The 22,396-nt window shown below is 39.2% G+C and overlaps 1 protein-coding gene across 3 annotated transcripts; it reads right to left on the reverse strand.

The window, feature by feature from the left end:
* Positions 1-2,950: 2,950 nt before the first annotated feature.
* Positions 2,951-20,460, reverse strand: zgc:136971 (S9 family peptidase). 3 transcript variants are annotated; one of them, XM_041800156.1, is made up of 23 exons: positions 20,296-20,460; positions 20,074-20,198; positions 16,665-16,800; positions 15,965-16,040; positions 15,791-15,866; positions 15,613-15,698; positions 15,320-15,454; positions 13,613-13,704; positions 13,385-13,422; positions 13,160-13,281; positions 12,495-12,555; positions 11,788-11,882; positions 9,980-10,031; positions 9,560-9,646; positions 7,037-7,140; positions 6,806-6,938; positions 6,119-6,202; positions 5,928-6,008; positions 4,446-4,534; positions 4,106-4,299; positions 3,913-4,015; positions 3,359-3,465; positions 2,951-3,250 (listed from the first exon to the last, which is right to left on the reverse strand). In XM_041800156.1, exons 2-23 carry the CDS (start codon positions 20,189-20,191, stop codon positions 3,151-3,153), a joined length of 2,169 nt encoding a protein of 722 aa, XP_041656090.1. In that variant the 5' UTR covers positions 20,192-20,198; positions 20,296-20,460; the 3' UTR covers positions 2,951-3,150. The 3 variants fall into 3 exon arrangements, with proteins under 3 accessions (XP_041656090.1, XP_041656092.1, XP_041656091.1); XM_041800158.1 differs by lacking the exon at positions 9,560-9,646; XM_041800157.1 differs by lacking the exon at positions 9,560-9,646 and having other exon boundaries at positions 7,037-7,161.
* Between the last annotated feature and the right edge of the window lie 1,936 nt (positions 20,461-22,396).

A 22,396-nucleotide genomic window follows, 5' to 3' on the forward strand; every position in this document is an offset into this window, starting at 1 on the left:
ACAGCGGGATGCCTTGAACTTCTCCGTCTCTCTGGCCCAGTTATTGTCTCCAACACCCAATCGCCTCTGTCTCATGTCTCCTTTCTTTCTCTGCAGCTTCCTCATCGACAATCTCTCTCCCCATCTCCATCCTTTTCACCCTCCATCTCTGAAATTAGTGACCTCACCCAACACCCACATTACAGTGACTTCATCAGGCGGCAGCTGCAGCCAAGGCCACAGAGCAGAGCGCTGGTTAAATGCAACGCAAGCACAGGACACCACAGAGGCACTGCTGAGAGGAAACTTCTGGAAGATATCAGCTGACTCAATGTATCATCAACCACTTGATCTCTCAGAATCTGTCTGTGAGAATTCTATTTGATGCCTGTATCAAGTGAAGGAATGCCCACTTTTGTTGTCTGGGAAATGAAAGTGGTGTGACTGTTCAAGGCCACATTCAGGTCTCAGCAAGGCCACCAACGCTCAGACAGCAGAGGCTGTGTAGCTCTGATACCATCTCAATGGACCTCTTAGCCGCGTCTGTTGTCTCGGATGTCGTCACTTTTTTGTGGTTATTCTTTAAACAAGAGAAGTTTGTTTGATCTGCATGAATGGGAACTTTGTTTGCTAAGTAGTGAAAAATTAAAAACCTGCAAAGTTGACTCAAGAATCAAGGTGAGAGGTCTTACCAGAGTGTAATGGAGTAAAAGGGCATAAAGGAGTCGTCAAAGTCTGATGCAGGAGTATATTCAACTGACAGAAGAGCCAGACAATCTTTACTGCAGAAATGTGAACCATGACTGACTCAAAGAGAGAAAAGGTTGCGTTGTCTGATCCTGTCTGTAACTTTCGTGTCTTACCGATTTTCTTAAAGCATTATTTATTTGGGAAGCTTAGTGAGGAAGTGGGTCATGGACTTTAATTAGCCCTGAGACGTTGTTTCATGTGGTTTAGGTGGCTTACAGCTCAGTAGTGGCTCTCTGTTGTTATAAAACCTCATGTATTAGTTTTCTAAATGTGCCTGCTTAGGGAATATTTTACACTTTGAGCTCTGGGTGCCTTTGTTTTCCTCTTTTTCTTTGGTAGACTGACAGGAGAAGACTATATGGAAACCAAAAGGTTCATGCATTTTAATCTTCGACATTTGGACTGATCAACGTGAAGGTAACCACAACTGCCCAAACCATAAAAGCAGACAAACACTGCCATCTGCTGGACACTGGGGCAATTACATTTACTGTATAAGCCATTGCCAGCCTGCATTTTTTGGTAAAGTGCACCTGCCTAATAAACATTAAAAAGACACAATATTTGGTCACCTGACTATTACAACAGCAAGGACTGCATTGATATTGTATTAAAATACACATATTTCAATATGGAGATGGATCCCCCTATTCAACTATAACAGCCTCCACTCTACACTGATGCCTTTCCACAAGATTTGGAGTGTTTATGTGGGAATTTGTGTTCATTCATTCTGTAGAGCATGTATGAAATTAGGCACTGATTTTGGATGAGAAGGCCTGGCTCTCCAGTTCATCCCATAGGTGTTCAATGAGTTGAGGTCAGGGCTCTGTGCAGGCCAGTCAAGTTCTTCCACAACAAATTCATCAGATCCTGATTTTATAGTGCTTGCTCTATGCATTTGGGCACATTTTTGTTGGAACAGAAAAGGACCTTTCAAAATTCCCTTGGTATGCTGAAGCATTAAGCTTGGTCATCACTGGAGATGAGGGTCCTAGCCCAAACCCTGAAAAAAAGCCACATACATTATCTCTCCTCCACTAAACTCACAGTTGGCACACCTGCAGAATGTTACCGGCAGCCAGGAAGGTAACACTCTCCCGACATCCCCCAAACCCAGATGTGGAATTAGACTTGGTGATGTGAGGCTTGCTTGCAGCTGCTCAGCCATAGAAACCAACTCTACAAAGCTCCCACTGCACAGTTTTATACTCACATTAATGCCATTTGAGGTTCTCCACAGCAGAACTCTTCAGCTATTGAACTATTGGGGCATTGGCAACTTTTTCACATCAGACCACACTCTCTAATAATATCACTTACAGCTGATTGTGGAATACCCAGCAGAGATTAAATTACACAGACTTTCTTGTTGCAAAGGTGGCATCAATCACAGTACCAAGCTTGAAGTCACTGAGCTCTTCAGAATGACACATTTTGTATCACAGATATTTGCAAATGGAGACTGCATGGCTAGGTGCTTGATTTTATTCACCTGTGGCAACAAGTCTGATTGAAACCCCTGAATTTAATAATAACAGGTGTGCCCTAACACTTTTATCCATATAGTGTAGTTGTTCGGGAATAAATCAAGACTTTGTAGTAGAAATACTACAAAAACTAATCACGGCCACAGAAAACAATTGGCTGCCCTGACAAATATTTGCAGTTATAAAACCTATAAAGCTTTATCATCAAAAATAATGACTACAGGGACTAAATAGACAAAATGTAAAATGTTATGAAGATGACATTAAAAAGCTGAAGATATGGCAAGAATTATAAGGATGATAAAAGAGCAAGAAATGGTGAGTAAAATGATGATCATGCTGAAAATGATGAAATTGTGCTAAACATGTAAAAAGAAGTTGCAAAAAATGATGTGGATTGTGCCACAAATGATGAAAAATGATGACTCGGAAAACTAAAAATGGAAATAGTGATGAAAACGATGAACACAGAGCTGAAAATTATATTTAAAATGCTGTGTATGATAAAAACTGTGCACAACATGCTGCTTGTGTTGAAAAAGGTAAAAATAGTTGCTATTAGAGTTAGAAAAAAAAACAAAAATTGAGACTTATTGTACTGAAAACTAAGATGCAAAAAGAGTAATGGATGTTGCATGGATGAAGATCCTAAATAATTTGCAGGAAATTTTGAAAGTAACATTGAAAGTGATGCTAAAATTATGATCTAGAATATATACAGGATTAAAAAATTCACTTTATTATGTGCTTTTAATTGTAAATATTTTACAAAATTGCATACAGAGTATGTTTTTGTACGTAAAAAGGCAGTGATAGGTTAACGTTCATTAAAGATCTTCTTTATTTATGATGTCGGCAGCTCTGTAAGTCCTTCAACAAATCGGCAGAACGGTTGATGTGTATCTGTTTATGTATGAGTATTTACTTGAACTCAGAAATGCTGGTGAAGCCACAACACTGTGTTAAGAAAGCAGTCGGCCTGCGTGTCCACCCTAGACAGCGAATGTCCATCTTCCGGAAACCATAACAACCTCCACAAACAAAAAATAAGACAAAGTTAGTCTTAATAACCAGCATCCTTAGCCTTGGTTGAGTTTGGTTGATGCTTGTGTTTTGGTTGTGTTAGATGTTGACTGTACCTGACAGGTGACTCTCTGCTTTTCAGTGCTTTATAAAGCTCCAGACCCTGATGAGGAGACACTCTCCTGTCTCTGGCTCCCAGCATCAGCAGCACTGGAGCTTTGATCTATAAAAGAGAGCACAAACATTTACACTACAAGGTTTCTTGTCAGTTTCTTAAATCAAATACAAATCTTTACCCCCAAACTCTATGAAACAGACTCCTGACCTTTGCAAATCTTTACCACCAAACTCTATGAAACAGACTCTTGACCTTTGCTCAAATGCAACCAAAACACAAAAAACCTGTAATTACAGCTTGACCAGTGATGGATTTCTGTGTAAATTCAATGTAATATTTCTAAATCCTGTCTTTTTGCATTACTATTCAGCTCAGATATCCACTGATACTAAATGACACAACAAACCTTTTCTAAATTCCCATTTAATTATTTTAGTTTTGAGCTCTTATGTACAATGATTGTTGCTGACTGTATTCTATATTCTATATGCTAATGTTGATCATTTGTTCATTATCAATGAAGACAGTAATTGGCATAAATGTGTGTCTGACCTGAGCAGCATGTGTGATTGGAGACTTCTCTAGCATGGCAGTCAGAGCTTCAGGGGTGGGTATCTGATCATAGGAATACTGAAAGCCCACACTGCTGTAACGCCTGCAGACACAAAGGAAAGATTCAAACTTTACAGTGGTCAGGATGTACTGCAGAGGATGGACAAGCTGACTATCAGTGCTAATGTCTTACCAGTCCACGATGTCACTGGTGCCCAGTAAGGTAGCAGCGTTAATGACAGGGTTCCTGGCTGCACATGCTCTGTAGAAGTCTGGGTACTGACCAACCAGATGACAAGCCAGGAAACCTCCATGAGAACCACCAATCACAGCCAAGCGTTTGGGATCGAGCGTTATATCGGACTGTAGTGCAGTTAAGACAGCTGTCTGGGTACATAAAAAAATGTCGAGACATTTTTAAGGTGAGCTGATTAAAATACCGTAGTGTCAGTCTTCTACCTGGATGCAACAACTGTATTTCTTATCAGTTTTGAAACCACCTACTTTCTATCAAGGACTCTATGGGGTATTACCTGCACATCTTTAACATCCTGGCTTCCAATCCGACCAATGAGGGACAAAATGCTGTCCTGACCGAACCCTTTGGATCCTCTGTAGTTCACTAGGAGGAGGAAGGAAGACAGCTTATACCAGGGGAGAGAAAAGGGTGCACACAAAATATCTTTTTAAAACTAGATCAGTGACAAAGAAAAAAATAGTTTACTATGCTTCTACTAATAGAAAGGGATGACACAATTTGGCTTTCACATTCACTGAAGATCAAAATTAAAACCATATGACATACAGCAGTGTGTGTTTATTAAAGAAATCTGGCCCAGTATGTAACAGTCTCAATAAGTTAAGAAAAGAGCAATATCATGGTATGGTGTTAACACTTTGAGCAGTGATCTAATCATGCATGCCTGTCTGTAAACAAGCTCCTGTTTTCCTTTTTGCCTCTACACTGAATTTAGCTCAAAAGTAATATAAGGGTTTTTGAAAATGAAGCCTAACATTAGTTCATGCAGGACACAGTAGTCAGCTGACAGCCAGCTGATCCTAATTATCGCCTCCTAGCTCCCACAGCCAATCACAGTTCTTTCTCTCAAGAGGTGTATTTAAATAGGATGTACTTTTCACTAATCTCTGCTAGTATTAATCTCCATCTCCTCCACCCCAGCCTCCTCCTTTATCACATAAAGCTTCACCCTCATATTCAGATTCATGCTAATATGAATAAATTGCTTTTGAACAAATTTAACTGTGCTAATTACCAGGAGCACAGCTCTAGCAGTGCTGAGAAAAACCTTCCCTTTAAGCTTAAACAATCTGATAAGCCAAAGCAAACAGTCAGCTGCTGTCAGTTCCACATTTAGGCCCTGTCCACATATAAAACGAAATATTTCCATTTTGTTTTGAAAAAAATTTCTGCAGACAGGATTGTTTCAGGAAATGTCCACGTAAGCATGGACCACTGAAAACCACTGAAAATGCTCCGTATATATGCCAAGCCTGTAAGTGGCACTGTAATGCTGCTACGGAAATGCACCAAAAGAGAGAAGAAGATCACAGAAAACTGCTCCAAACTTTCTCTTGGTTGCCCTTCTGGTTGTTTTCTGCAGTGGATTTAAGAACATCTGGTGTATGCTGTTCTCGCTGGTGGTAAAGGAGTATCAGATTTTGCTGTGAAAGCCATAATAAGCTCAGTAGCTTCTGCAGCACAAACACAGCCCTGTAATCCGCCATAGTTGTTTTTGGTTTGACATGCTAATGCAGCTTAAGTGGGCTATACTGTGTATGACATAATCATTTCAAGAAAGGCGCGGTTGGCTGTCCACACGGAGAAGAAACGGTAAGTGTTTACAGATTTGTTCACTCTGAGACCCAGTTTCAAAAAGTAGTATTTACAGCCTCCATGTGGACAGGGCCTTAGTGTTTCTGACGTAACACTGGTAAGAGTGTTTCCATTGTTTCATAAATCTAACGTGTGTTTGAGAGGATTACATGTTTCTCACCCATGAGCACAGCAAAGCCAAGTTTAGTCAGTCCAGCTGTTGTGCAGTTCCACTCTGCAGGAAACTGGGAGTGTGGGCCACCTGGAGAGGCAAACATGAAAAGAAATCCATAGTATAACACTTAAGGATTTATTTTAATATGATTTGATTCTATACGGAAACCATTAGGTAAGAGAAGTGCAGACTCGTACCATGGATGAAGACAATCAGAGGTGTCTTGGCCTCATGGAGAGGATGAGATGGTTTAACGAGGACAGAACTGAAGTCTAAACCAGCTAAAGAGAAAGAAAGACAGTAAGCCAGAAGAAAGATAGGGCAAGACAGCAAATCAAGATGATACCAAAAATTGTATTTTGAAGGAACCATTTGGTATTTTAAACATGGATTGCACACTGGAAATTTTCAGGGTGTTTGCAAAAAGATTAACTTTCACCTAAACCTTAACGCTAGCCTGCTAGTACAATTTCTGCATAAAAAATCAAGTTAAACTGATGTGTTAATGCAGCTAGTGATGATGGCAGTCACATAATATGACTGATGCATGACTCATGTGATCTTTGTGCATATAATGAAATTGTTTTACACCATTTTGCTCACCAGAATGATCCTCACCACTAGAATATCAGTGCTGTGAATATTTCAAATTACTCTTTGGCAGTCATTATACTGCCAAACTATGCACTTTAGTTTCGGGGCTGTAATCTACAATTTCTGCAGGTGCTGCCAGTGACACACTCTGCCAGCAGATAAGGGAAACACCCTGCTGTAAGGAATGGAGGAGTGTATGTGACAATAGCTACCAACTATCGCAATTTATACCTACAAACTAATGTTTATTTTTTTCATTGTGTGAGCATATGTGTGTTTGTAATGCTCACTATACTGTGTGTTTTCTTCCTCTGGTGGAGGTGTAACATCTAGAACTCTCCAGTGGAAGTCAAAGGTCTTTATCGGCTTCTGCAGTGTGTGCCAGGTCACAGCATCACCTACTGAGGGGAGGAAACCCACCCTCTGAAAACACACAAACACATGTTGTCCTTTATAAAGAAGCAACCAAAAAATCCTTTCAATAAAAGCAGTTTGCAGGATATCTGTGTGCATTGTCTGACCAGAGTAGGAGGAGTGTTAGGGCTGGAGCAGAGGACGACCATCAGGTCCTTCTGGACTGTCAGCAGCTTCCAGCTGCCATAAACTTTGGAGACATCAGAGAGATCTGCAGAGGACATGAGGCAACCAGAGACACAACAAAGACAAGAATAAAGACATAGAAAGTAGAGTAGGAAGAAAGATGGAAGATGAGACAGATGATAAAGTGGAAACAAATGTGGACTTGAAGATTCAGTGAGCCCTAAGGAGAAATTTTACATTTCGTTATTAAACTAACCGGCTGTTGACAATACACTGCCAAGCTTTGTGCAAAAAAACAGCACAGATGTGGATAACACTTTCCTATTTTCAGGGGTGGAAAATAAATCACATTTACTAACATTACTGTAATCAAGTAACTTTTCGTGTACTTGTACTAATCCAAGTACTTTTTAAAACTAGTAATTAATTTTTACTTAAGTATATTCAGGCAGTGGTATCCAAAGTGGGGGGTCAGGACACGCAGGAGGGTCGCGGGATACTTTCAGAGAAATTTAGTATGATTTAAAATCATAAATTTTATATATTATTGCAAAAGATATTGTTAAAATGAGTCCAATTTAAAATAAAAATGTAGTTATAAAGTGATATTTGTGCTTAAGTGTAAGTAAAAGTTATAAAAACTACCTAAAATGCAAATTTTGTATGTGATGCTTTGAGCAACATCATGCGCTTTATGCCCCTCAAGGGAAGGTGGGGGTCCCTGAACTCTGATGCTGTTATTTTTGGGGTTGAAAAGTTTGGGAACCCCTGTATCCAGAGATAAGTGTTGAATTTTACTACATTTTAAAAAGCATTGATTACTAAGTAAAAAATAAAATCAAAATCAAAAAGAGGGCACCCAAGCTTTCTGTCAGTGACATTAAACTGGCCAGCTGTTTGGCTTGGATTACAAATGACAGTAAGTGCCACATAACAGGAAAATGGTTTCACATTACATCCAAAAACAGCTGCGACATTTCACCTTTTTATAAAGGTATGCCATTACCAAAACAGCTAGCTGGGGATTCATATTCTGTTGGTATTGCAGATTTTATTATACTGAAAATCCCCTCTGGTATCAAAGGGTAGCTACTTGGTAATCAGTAGTCTGATTAAGCTTTAAATGAAATACTTTTTACTTTTACTAAAGTAGATTTACAACCTAGTGATTTTAGTTCTGCTAAAGTAAAATCTAGCTAAAGTGTGATTTGAATTGTTGTATTGAAGGAAATGATCATTTTATCTCATTCTCATTTCAAATAAGAAAAATATTTACAAAAATATGAAAAGTAAGATACTTTTGTTGTATGTTTGTTCTATGTTCTAGATCTTTATTCTAGAGAAAAATGATGGCTTCAGCACAGCATGAGTACAGATGCCTTGTGTGAGTGCGCCCTCAGTTACAGTAATTTGAAAATAATTACACTCCGTCAGTTAGCACCACGACACCTCAGGAGGGCAAGACAGTGAGCTCTGGCATGGCGAAGCCACCCCCTCTATGCTAGGACATAACCTTAACTTCGAGGGTGACTGGACGGAATTTATGCCCGTCACATTTTTTATGGGACAGTCAGACAAAGAAAACATACAACATAGTAGGTGTGCTCCACATCTGGAAATAAACTACAAAATACAAACTTGGCAGCCAACCGTTATTGTTGTTCACTATCAGTTAAACCAGCTGGTAAATTAAACTCTCACTCTCAAGAAAAAAAAATATTAATTTCAGTGCAGTTCTTTGTTCTCTTGAGGAAGAAATTTGTCAACTCTGAAAAAACTGTCGGTATAGTTACATCCATGCTAATCTCTTTCCTGGTTGCCTTGTTTAGAGGTTTGTAATTCAACTAAACCATGACTGTAATTACCGCCTCTTTCTACTGAAATGACTGGTCCTCTCATTTTCTGACCAGAAGCGAATATTTCAGCTTGAAGCTTTGCAAAAGGATCTGCCTGAAAACACGGACCAATCGATCAGCTTTTTAAGATTATGAAACTGAAGCTTTTTGATTAATATTTTATTAAGGACATAGGCTTCATACTCTACATGCACCTTATCTACCTTTTTACAAAAGCAATACAGCATCCCTGTTCAACATATACTTAAAATGTCTTAAGTATCAAATACCCTGCAAAATATTTTTTGATTCAATAATTAAATAATTTCTTACATTTTCTCTCTGTAATCCTGTCTAAACCCAGAGCTTTACTGTGATCAGAAAGATCCTGATTTTTCCTGTCAGAGTAATCCAAATCCTACTAGAAAGTTTTGAACATAAAGTGTAGGTTTTATCCAGATTAAAGCCCAGATTGGATTAACAGATTTTATCCAATAACCTACCTGTAATCCTTTTTTTGTTCAAGATTTAATCCCGTCAGATAGCTTCAGTCCTATTGCATTACTTTAAAGCAACCTCTGGCTCTCTGCAACTTTTCACTTTTATTTTAAAGGTATTTTATAAGTTTTTTTTTTTTCAGAAATACTGAATCTGTTGGTCTTGTCATACCTTCCTGCTCTCTCTGGTGGTCTTGATGATGAAGATGTGGAGGTGGAGGAGGAGGAAGGAAAGGAGGATCTGAATGAGGAAGGTGAGCTGAAGGAGAGGGAGGGGGTGGAGGTGGAAGATGAGGGAGAGATTCAGGAACAGGGACTAAAACTGCTGGGAGAGGAGACGGTGGGGGTGGAAGACTAGGGGAGATGGGAGAAGGAGAAAGGTGAGAGTCACCGGAAGGGGGAGGAGCTAGTAGCGTAGAAAAGGAAGGAGGGGGAGGAGGAGGGAGAGGGGAGCTTGGAGTAGGAAGAAGTAGAGATGATAAAGAAACAGAAGAGGGTGAAGGGGGAGGAGGGAAAGGTAAGGATGGAGATGAGACCAGAAGAGAAACAGGAGGAGGAGGTGGAGGAGGAGGAGGAGAGGATGGACTCTTACTATCAGAGAGGGAGAAAACTTTGCTTGTGCTTCTGTCGACCATATAGAGATCCTGAGAAAAACAGAGAGGGAAAAAGCAGTGATTTTGTTTACCAAGAGTAGATTCATTCATACAAACTCCCAAAATATTCAGTGTCAATTCAATGTTGCAGAAAATTAGAATATTCTGAAAAGTTCAATATAGGAAAGTCATGATGTCACACCCTAATCAGCTAATTAACTCAAAACACCTGCAAAGGTTGCCTTTAAATGGTCTCTCAAAGTCTTCATGGGAAAGACTGCAGACTTGACCAATGTCCAGAAGACAATCACTGACACCCTCGACATGGAGGGTAAGCCACAAAAGGTCATTGCTAAAGAAGCTGGTTGTTCACAGAGTGCTGTATCCAAGCATATTCATAGAAAGTTGAGTGGAAGGAAAAAGTGTGGCAGGAAAAGGTGCACCAGCATAAGGGATAACCGCAGCCTTGGGAGGATTGTCAAGCAAAATCCTTTCAAGAATTTGGGGGAGCTTCACAAGGAGTGGACTGAGGCTGGAGTCAGCTCATCAAGAGCCACTACGCACGGATGAATCCTAGACATGGGCTATAAATGTGGCATTCCTCGTGTCAAGCCACTCCTGAACCAGAGACAAGTGTGGGCTGTGGAGAAAAAGAACTGGACAGTTGCTCAGTGGTCCAAAGTCCTCTTTTTAAAATTTTGCATGTCATTTGGAAATCAAGGTCCCAGAGTCTGGGGGAAGAGTGGAGAGGCACAGAACCCATGTTGCTTGAAGTCAAGTGTGAAGTTTCCACAGTCAGTGATGATTTGGGCTGCCCTGGCATCTGCTGGTGTTGGTCCACTAATTATTTGAACACAACTGTAAAGTCAGTGTTAATCACAATGACTGACTTTATCCTGAAAATGAAGCGAGCTGGTTAGACAGTTTGCTTGGTTAGAGCAGTTGGCAGCAAGAAAGATGCACTCTTGAGTTATATCTTGGTCCTGTAGTGTTTTTTCATAATTAAGTTGACAAAATATTTTGAAACCTATGAAAACAAAGAAGATGGATGGTACAGGACACCTCTGAGAGAAAGAATGGGAAATTTCCATCAAGAAAAACCCAAAAAAGGTGAAAAAGAAGACCTGAGTCTCAACTACAACTCCTGACTAACTGCCAGTAACTGCCACAGAAGACTGCCTGATCAACAGGACACTACTGAATGCTACCTACTGAGGTAGCATGGGGCGGCGCGTAGGAACGCAGTGGCCCGGCACTCCATCACTGATGAACTGACAGTGTGCCCACAGAGTTTACATCTTTACCGACAGAGATTATCCAGAGAACAGGAGAGACTGAAAGGAGGAGGATGCCAAGCAGCACGACACCTTCAGCCGGGTGGACAGGAGACAGAGACAGCGTTGTGCGAGAGGGCAGAAGCGGGGCAAACAAGCTGGGCTGCAGGCTAGGCTAAGAGCAGCCCCACACAAACTTTTGTACTGAATATCTTTCTCCCAGGTGCCCGCTCCCTCGCCAGCAGGATGAATAACGTGAGGCTGCGGATATGTAACCACCGCTTGGACGACTGTGTTTGATGCTACAGAGGAGACTGCCAAACATAATTACGTTGTGTTTTTACAATGCAACGCAATGACAATAAACGACTATCTATCCAGACTTTCATGAAATCCACCTGGCAGGCCCTCTTAGGCTCACTGATTGACACAATCTGTGGTTTTTACATTTCTGCTTTTGTAAAGATTCCAGAGAATGGCTCCAGTATGGTGAATATTTATGCCAAGCTATTGTCTTTCCTGTGGTTGTTTACCTTCCAGTTTCTGCAGGCACTGCTGAACACCACTCTCTGACTGTCTGCAGACCAGCAGCAGGAGGGAAGAGCTTCATACACACCTGCAAACTCACCTGGAACACAAACGCATGGAGAGGAGCAACTTTTTACCATATCTTACCCTAACAGTCATTTAGTACAAAAACCGGGCATTTATAACTTCAAACAAGATAATAGCAGCTTAAGAGAGATGATAATTAGGTCTTTTAAAAAAGGATAAAACTAGGAATTGGTAAAAGAGTTATTCTTTTAGCCTTTTGAAAGTACTAAATATCAGGTTCATTTGTATGCACAAAGGATGTTTTATTATTTGGACTGCATTTTCTTTTTTCCCACTTACTTTATTTATTTTATAATAATTGTTTTCAGATCAGTCACACTTCAGAATGATTTTAATACTTATGCAAGACAATGTGTATATTTCTTTTATGATAAATGGGGGGGGACACACCACATATACTGAGTAATGTTTATAAAAGTTCTCCTTTTCAGATGCCTGACTTTTTACTTCATTATAAGCCAATCAATCAAGCAAATTGGAACTTTAAACTGATGACAGTGAGAAAAATGTCAGAGTCACCAAAGTTGTAATTCTACAGCATCATGAGACAATGAACAGCCAAATTCTCATGATACTGTTTTGCCTACATTTGCCCCGTAAGCTTTGCTGTTGCTAGTAGACCTACCAGGCTGTGGTCTGTTGACAATATCCAATAGTGTGGAGGCTTTCCCACTCTTTAAGTCCAACTGTGGAGGTTAAACAGAAAGGTCATTGTTAGCTGGAGTTAAGGCAACATGTTTATTTATTAAGCTTCATTAATACATAGGAAATTTCAAAGTGCTCTACAAGTTAAAAATAGAGCACTATCATAATGCAAAAATTACATTAAGATACAAAACACATTAGGCTGTAGTCTTTCCCATTTAATATCTCTCTTTTTTTTCACAGAATTGCCTTTGTCTTGTTTTCAGGCATTAACTCCTGCTTTTGCAATATTCAACCTACCCTTATATCTAAAACATGTTATGAACATGCTCAAATACAACATAGATCAAAACATAAGATTTACTAAAAAGTAAATGTTTATTAGGTTAAAAAAATTAAGTGTATAAATTAAAAAGTAAGTATGCCAGTTCAGGTAAAAATAAAAAATGTCAGTTTCATTTTTTCAATGAAAAAAAAATGCATTAAAATGATTGCCATCTGAATAAAACAGCACCAAATAGACACGTTCTAATACCTGCTTTATGAAAGCTAAAAGGCTGAGAGAGCCTCAGCCTGTTCATTTGTTGCTCAGAGAAGCACAGACACATGAGTGAAAAACCACAATAACAACAAAGCAGTACACACCTGCTGCAGACTGAGGCACTGGTTGTGAGGGCCGAACACCCGACCCTGCAAGAAGATCAGTGTGGACCCATCAGGACTCAGCCTGGGGCAGGACACTGACAGGTCATCCCCTGACAGACACTCTGGTAAAAATGAAGGACAAAAAAAAAAACAAGGATCACATGACCAGAGCCCAGAGTGTCTTGGTTTGATTCATTAACAAACTAACAAAGAAAAACTATTCACCGCAGTTTCCATCCAGGTCGAGCTTGAATAACGCTGACCTGAAACACGATATTAAGAGAAAGAGGCACAAAATTAGACACAGTTTAAGGCCCTGATGCAAATAAATCAGAGTTTGACTAGTCTCCTTGTTTGTAAATGTACTCTGCGTGCTATAGTTTTTGTTGATGTATCTGCTGTTTTTCTTGCTGACTTGTGATGAGGCAGAAAACAAAGCATTATCCATCTTACTTGCGGTTGGAGCAGAATTTCAGTCCAAGTCTGAAAGGTTTGTGGTACCAGCCAACAAAAATCACAGACTGACCGCCTGGAGCCCACAGAGCCTTTTTTGTCAACATACCAGAACACAAAGAAAAGCAATAAAACATGTATGGACAAAAGCAAGAACTTATAATTTCCTATTGTATCAATCATCTCTGGCTTTTAAACCAAAAAACAGGAATTTCTGTATTCTTAAACCTGACCTCAGTTCTGTGTCTTTTTATTTTAAGATTTCAGGTGTATATAGGGTCAAGGGGCATCATTTAGTTGCTGGTCAACAGCTGTCATTAGTTTAGTTTGTTAAGGTTAGTGCAACTCTGGTGTTAAGATGGTAAGTTTATCCAAAACATTATTTGTAAACATATGCCAGTACAAAGAGGTATTACCTATTGAACAGTTTCAAAGCAATGCCAGCATTCTTTGTAATTGTCAGAGGTGCCACATGGGTTTGTCTGTTTCCAGCTTAAATAAAAAAGCATCTTACTCTTTGAATGTTCATTTCTGTATGGATCCTTTCTAAAATGTTAGAAGTCACAGGAAAGCAATCTGAGCCTTTCAGGGGTACTTAAAGTAGACATCTTGGGTCAGAATATGGACTACTTTAAAGACATGACAGCCTATAAAACTGTTGCTGGAAGAAGCGATCTTAAAAGCAATTCAAAAACTTTTGTACTCATTAGTCAATACACCCTAAAATATGCAAAAAATAGAGAGAAGATTTCCTTATCATCCAAAGCCACATGTAAATACTGTTAATAATAAGTGGTAATGTAAAGCACTACCTATAATGGCTTATAATGTTAATACTTTATTGCCTTCCAGCACCAGTTGTGTTAAAAAAACATCTCCATTAAATTCTATTCTTTAAATGATTGAAATTACTGAAAAGTACACAAGTGTAAAAAAAAACACAATTTTTCTGCAAGAGACAGATAAAGAGCAGCAGTGACTCATTCAGATTCTCAGGTTGGCAAATATGATGTTTCTCAATTACAGAAAGAGAAGTAGTGACACTATATAAACTGCAGAAACACATAGAAACAACCTGGTTCATAAAAACTGCCCAATTTAGAAAGTGTTTTTCCCTAGAAACACAGACACATTGCTTGTATACATAAATGTACTAGGTAATAAACTCAATTTGTGCTATGATCCTGAAATCATCCAATACTGTGTGCCTAGGACTTTTATTTTTGTTGCCCTGTTCTGGAACATGTTGTTGATATTGTTTGATATTTACAGGTATCATATTGAAGTAAAAATGTCTGGTATTAAGTAGGGATGCACAGATGCACTGGGTTAAAATCAGTATTCGTCAAAATCGGCTCCTTCCTTAAAATAATGTGGCATGAACAGATGTCAGTAGCAGATGTTTATCTGTTGTGTTGTATCTATTTGTTTTCATTTAGCACACCTAACTGCATGTTCAGAGAAAAAAGTTTGGCCAGAAGATGTGACCTGTTGGACAAACTCTAATCTGTTTTCTTGTTTTAGAAATGAGAGAAAATGTCGGCATTATGGGAGTGTTACACAAGAGAGAAATAAAAAAGCATCTGCACTGATATCAGCCACCAGCTATAATCAGTCCACCTTTAGTATTAAGACAATTCTACTACTTAGCCCTCCTCTAAAAAAAATCCCTGTCAAATAAAGTAGCTTAAAGTGCTTCTCTCTCACCTGTCCAGGACAGACTTCTTGTGGGACGCCCTGCAGCACGCTGACTGAGCCGCTCTGCAGATTCACCACACAGATCACAGGACTGCTTTTATTGGTCAGAGCCTCCCCCCAGTCTTCCCAGTACACATTCCTGTCCTGTAAGACATGAAGCAGAAGAAAGTTACTACATTATACTTTGATGTTAATGATCAGATAATAACTGATGTTTATTATACTTAATCATTTGTTAGGCTACATGTAGCTCCACTTAAACATCATTCCCATCAGGAGTGATGTGTCAGTGTGAGTTATACCTGTATTTCTGATGTGGTCTTGCTCTTCTCAGCGACATACAGCAGTTTATCCTCACATTCTGACCACGACAAACAGCCAAAGTGAGCTATAAACACAAACACAACAGGTTATTGTGAATGTGCAACAATATAAGCATGTATTTTTTCTGCATGCCCCCCCAAAGTAAAAATGTCCCACCATCATCGTACACTCTGCCATGTTTGTTGAGAGCAGTCAGATTGAGACATTTCCTCAGGCCATGTTGGTCCCATATCTACACAAAAACAACCAGAAACTCAAACCATCTGTCAAAATGCTCAAACACCAATATTACAGGGGAAAATATTAGATATTGCAGTCTGTGTTTCTCACCTCAAGGAGCTGGTGGCCAGCTGTTTCCCTGACAACGGCCCGCAGGCCTTGGATGGGTGAGTGTCCACTCAGTAACCTACAGAGAAATCAAAGCTCACATTAGATCACTGTGAGTGTTTTAGCTTTAGAAACTTATCATGTGACTGAAAAGCAAACTTTCACTGCATCCTGTAGTTAAAGCCGATCAGTTTAAGAGTTCAGTGCACCTTCATCTGCACCCACATAAAAGTTACTCCTTTAATCACTTCATGAAGAGGTGAAGTTCAGGCCCTTTAACTCCAAATTACTAGGATACATTTTAGTCAGTCATCTAATGACACAACTATGAATATAGTGTCTGAAAGACTTCCATATAATCTGAATTTTTTTTGCATTATTTTAGTCGCCCTCTGTTGGCCATCAGAGAGAAAGCATGTTTAAAGGTATCAGTCTTTTCCAGTAAGTGTAGACAAACTTTATCTTATATAAGGCTCTGTGACAGCCTTGTCCATATATGATTCACAACTGTCTAAAATTTATAAAGAACAAGACAAGCTAAATCAGGGAGACAACAAAGATTATCATATTGTTCCTGAGAATTTTAGAATTTCAGGGTAATTCACAGAATCAGCTGTACAAAAATCATGTAAGGAGCACGCCAGCCTTTCATAGTATCATGGGTTGTATGCGTGGATGTGTAAGTGTAGGTGTGTATACTAACTCTCCAGAAATAGGAACACATGATCCAGGTGTTAGGACAGTCCGGATGCTCTTGTGGTTGTTGTGGTCTATGATCAGAGTCCACGTCTGTGAGTAGCAAAACCTGGAGCCTCGGACCAGATCGTTCTGGCTCCACTCTGGGTGTAGAAACAGGGAGACTTTTTATCAATTTCTGTTACTTTAAGATGAATGCAGCAATGTTTGGAGTTCATTTTGTAATGCCAAGACCTCTTAAACTTCTGTTTTGGCTGAATACGCAAAAGCATGTCTCACAGGTGGGAAGTGTCCTCACCCCAACACCTAATCCAATCAGCTGTACAATAAACAACAGTGAGGTAGACTGGTACTATCCCAAACAAACAGATGGGTAGTCTCTAAATCTTTCTAAACCCTTTAAGACAAGATCTCTGACCAGCCTTTGACAGTAGCCTGTCACGAAACCTAAACACATTCTGGGGGTTGTAGACATCACCAAAGGGTGGTTTATATTAATTCTTGGCCTTCTATGATATCAGATTTGGTCTTTATGTGGCAGAGACAAAATAAAAATCTTAAAAAAATGTTTACTATGCAACATTTGTACCTGTAGGTGTGTAAAATAAGCATCTAGTGGTGAGCTGTTTTGCTTTTAACATTGTATGTTTGTAGCCTAACAAATACATTAATTCTGGCTGCTGTGGTGGTTTTTCCTTGAATGGTTAGCATGGCCAGAATCCTGAGAATCAGAGCTTTCTGGTGATGTACAATATGTGGTATACTTAAAAATAGTCATTTTCTAAATAACTAAACAGTTTTAAAAAAAACATTGCCAGCCCACCAGGGGGTATTCTGATATTTTAGGGGATGTAATTTCAAGAACTGCTCAACTTGAATGGCTATAATTACTTGTATACATTTTAATACATTGTTCTTTTAATTGCCACTTTTACTAATGCTAGTATTACAAACAGTGTTGCTGTTATCATGGACAACAAAGGCTTGCTGCTGTGGATCAAGTCATCTTGCATGAGAATGATAATAATCTGGAAGTCCCAGTTCTTCTTTTTATACCTTGGCTGCCAATGTGCAGTTAATAACTCCATATATTTTGCTGAAGGTCATTTTGACACCTTCAGGCACCTTAAAGGTACAGTGTGTAAAACTGAGAATCATTGCTAATTTCTCTGGTGGAAACTGTGGCAACCAGTGGAAGTAATTAAAAATGTCTATCTGTTATTCGATTTCTTCAGTGTTACCAAATGAGCAAAATGCAAAAATCCAAGATGCTGGCCTCCATGGAGGGGACCCTCAGGCACCTTCTAGGGACCTACCAACTCACTTCCTATTATTCCAGCCCAAAAAATCACTCCACTCTCTCCTTGATGATGTTGCAGCTTTGTTGGGACATGGTGGCCTTCCACCCACCATCCAAAACTCCATCTATCTGGAACATCCAGTGTAGCACAGCATTCATCAGTGAATGAAACTGTCTGACAATTAGTCTTCATATATTCCTGAGCCCATTGCAATCATTTCTCGTTGTTGGCATTGGTTAAGGGTGGATGAAATACAGATTTAAGCACATCAGCAAGCCTCTGGAGGGTCCTGCATCCAGAGGTTCTTGGGCTCCAGAGGCACCAACAGTTTCAAATACCAGTTTGCTTCTCATCAGTGGATTTTTCACAGCTGCTCTCTTCATACGATGAATTCACCTTACAGAAACTTTCTTTAATATGCCTATATGTGAAAAACCCAACTGTGCTCTGAATCACTCACAAATCTTTTCACAATATGATGATCTCTCTTCATTTTTCCTGAAATATCTGTGTTGTCATACCTTTCACAAGATACTGCACTATTTCACAATTTTCATCTGTAGGAAGATCTTTCTTTTCCCCTACATTGCATCAAACCTGTGGTTTGCTTAATAATCTGGAACAACTGCCTTAATAGTTTCCCTTTAATCAGGCTCACCTGGCAAATTAATGACCAAACCTGTCTGAGATTGATGTCAGTGATAGGACTGACAGGAAAAGCAGCAAAATTGAAAACGTTAATTCAAGAACTAAAAATCAAATGTCTTGGAGTCCTATTTGCATATTAATTTGGAACACAGTGTCTTCATTCCTGAGAGGAAAAATCCATTTTTTTGGCCTTTTTTTTCCTGAAACTCGAGAATAAAGAGGAGGACTCAAACAGTTTTAAATAAGACAGTTTCATTATGTCATTTCTCTTGTTTTTATGTGAGAAAAGCTATCATAACTGATTAGTGTTCACACAGCACCCGGTGTGTGTGTGTGTTCACCTGCATGTGCGTTCACGTGTGTCTAACCTGCTGTCTGTTTAAACAACCGGAGGAGAGAGAGCAGGAGGAGCAGCCATGCCTGGGTGTGTGAAACAGTATGACAGAGAGAGGAGCTGATAGGTTGACATGTAGCTTAAATCTGTGTCTCTTCTCTGTATTCCCGTGGTAATCTTTACAAGAAATAGTGATGGGTCATTCATGAACAAGCCAGTTCAAAGAGCAGGTTCTTTTTTAGGTTCTTATAGCTATTAATATTATTTTTATTTAAACTGTGTGTGTTATTTGATTTATCCGTAGGGATGGTGTTTTATCCTCTACTATAGATACACCATGCAGTAAAGACTTTTGGTGTTACATTAATGTTTAATGTCAGGTGTGTCATGTATCCCAGCCAGTGATGTCATCTGACCTACAAGGTGTTTTGGGGAGATAGTAGATTTTGTAAAATAATTTTAGATTTTCATCAATTTTAAAAACTGAACATAGTTGGAGTAAAACATCTGCCCAAATATGAACCCTGTGTTACAACAATACTTAAATTGGCAGGTCAAATAAAGCCAAACTGATTCCTGAATGAAGATACGTTTAGGAGCCAAAAGAGCCGCCTCTTTTTGCTGAGTCAAGCCAAATGGTCTGGATCACTAAAAAGAGCTGCATTTCCCATCACTAACAAGAAATCAAACTAAAATGCTGTAAACCTGCCCTGGAATTGCTGAAAATCTCCATCAGCTGCTGAACAGGCTATTGAATAGGGGTTGTGGGGGAAGTCCAGTTAGTTGTGATTTTGGTGCCTTGCTCAAGGGAACCATAGCAGTGCTCAAGGAGTGACCTGGCACTTGTCCAGCTGTCAGCCGAGCCAAGTCTGCACAGAATGAGCTTGTGCCATCCAAAATACAAATCTCTGAGTTTAAAGGTCTTATTCTTGTTTACATGTTTTGTTAAGTGTTTTGATTGGCTGTTGGTCTTTTTCTGAATCATGCCAGAATTTCACATTTTAATGTGGACATTTTCTACAGCCACTCAAACAGCCATTAGTTTCCGTTCATTTTCAGGCAGTAATCTCATTTCTGTATAAAGGCTGCGTGAGTAGGAGAGAGAGGGGGGAGAGAGAGAGAGAGAGACTCACCCACGTCCACAGTGAAGGTCCGGACGTCTGAGACCTGCTCCTCCTTCACATGAGCAGAAACAGGTGTTGGGAGACCGCTAACCTCCCCGTAAACCCCGGTGATTTGTCCCGGGTCCATCTGTATTCTGTCGTAAACATAAACAAACACGCAGAGCTCACGTTAAAAACTTAGCATTAGTTCAGACAGGTGCATATTCACAACATCAAGCATTGAGGTTTAACCTTTTCCTGAGAGCAGTCTGTGACTTAAAGTTATCGTCGAGCTCAAATTTGCTCCATTCCGCTCATTGGTTTATCCATATTTCTGCATCAATGACTGAATCACATCCCCTGGACTTGATTCAACATTTCTCAACAGTGGTTTTACTGCAGCAAAGCGTCCATGTTGAATTCATGAATGGGCGATACCACTTTGCTTCAGTTTGGAGGGGGTGCAGTGGACGAAAAAAATCGGAAGGGGTCAGCAGAGGATCGTATTTGTCGTATTACTGTTCATGAAATCTTAAATATTTCTGTAACTCATACAATTTTTCAGGCTCAGCAACACTGAAAACAACAATGTTCTATTAATAAAGTAAATTAAATATAAAAATCAACTACCCACGTTTCATTGTGCGTTTTATGTGCTTATTTAAATAAACCCATATTCGATTACGGTTCAATTTAATATGCAACTATTGGCATTAAAAATATGTTAGTATTGCCAAAGTGGTGCACAAATAAATCTATAAGAGATATATTTTAGAAAATAACGGAACTATATATATATATATATATATATATATATATGGACAAAACTGTTGGTACCCCTCTGTTAATGAAAGAAAAACCTACAATGGTCACAGAAATAACTTGAATCTGACAAAAGTGATAATAAATAAAAACTCACTGAAAATTAACCAACGAAAATCAGACATTGCTTTTGAATTGTGATTCAAGAGAATTATTTTAAAAAACAAACTCATGAAACAGGCCTCGGCTGTCTGTAAAGTCTGGTAGCTTGGACAGCATTGTGGCCAGCCTAAAGATTATGCTCCTCCATCACTAAAATGCAGAGCTCATGAAGATCTGGATCACAGATGATATCAGTTTTTCAATGGCAAACGTTTTGTTGCAGGATGATGCCCAGTCTGTCATGGTCCAGTGGGTGGAGGTAGTCCTGTGCCTGCTAGAGTTCTGGTGCATGATACATGAGGAAAGGTTTTCCATGATACAAGTCACAACCATTTCCACCTGGCTGGATCCAGTGGGTGTTCCATGTTGTCACCACAGTGTTCAACTCTTTCTGTAAAATAAGACAAGTGTGAGTATGTAACTAAGTCAATCAGTGAGTCAGTCCTTCGGTCAGTGAGTGAAGGCCTTTGCACACTGGGTCTGTTTAATTCGTTCAAATTTTTTGCACATTAAAAAAAATAAAATCAAGCTCATGTTGTTTTAATCAAGCACTGACACCCAAATGTTTTTCTGTCATATATTTTTTCAGAACAGGCTCGATTTTATGAGAAATTTCGCATCAGTGCCTGATGATTCAAAACAGTGCCCGCAGCGTCCTCCTCACTTACTCACACCCCCAGACCCCTCCTCTCTCTCTCTGGAATCTCACTTCAAACACCAAAGATTGATCATTTATTATATGATATAAAACATGGAAATACTGTATGTGTTTATTCTAAACTAGTTTCAAGACAATGAAAAGCTTCACTGCATTAGTAAAGTAAGGCACAGCAGGTAAGAAGTTGCAGTCCCTTCTGGTCTCCTTCCTTCCACATGTTCAGGACCAGAAATATGTATCATATCAGTATACATCAGATTAATCATGAACTCCTTAAAAATAGGAATAAGAGGGACTCATGTTTCAAACAGTTAACTATAAAACATTTAAAACAAAACATAATACAACATTTTCATCAACATTGAAATTTGTTGATTAAATTGCACCAAAAGTGGTATGAATTGCAAAAGTTCGTTATTCATAGGGCACTGCATGAAAACAGAACTGAATAAAAACTACATTAGGCCTAAACCCGGCATCCACAGTGAACTGTCACTGAGAAATCCATCTGATATTGCTTTTCCTTAGACAGGGGTCAGAAACCTGAGAAAATAAAGGTCTTTTTGCAATCTGCAGTGGCCTCCTTTGGACAAATAAATAAACAACAAAAATTGATTTCACTCTTCTTATCTCATAATTTGAAGTTATCAAAAAGATGTCTATGTTTACACCTTTGACCCCTAAACTCATAATATTGGCTTTTCCCTTTTGGTCCTGAAAAATGTATACAAACATTCAATAATAGAACACCGCTCTTATTAAAACATGCCT

The sequence above is a fragment of the Cheilinus undulatus genome, linkage group 11, assembly GCF_018320785.1.
Source record: "Cheilinus undulatus linkage group 11, ASM1832078v1, whole genome shotgun sequence".
NCBI lineage: Eukaryota > Metazoa > Chordata > Actinopteri > Labriformes > Labridae > Cheilinus > Cheilinus undulatus.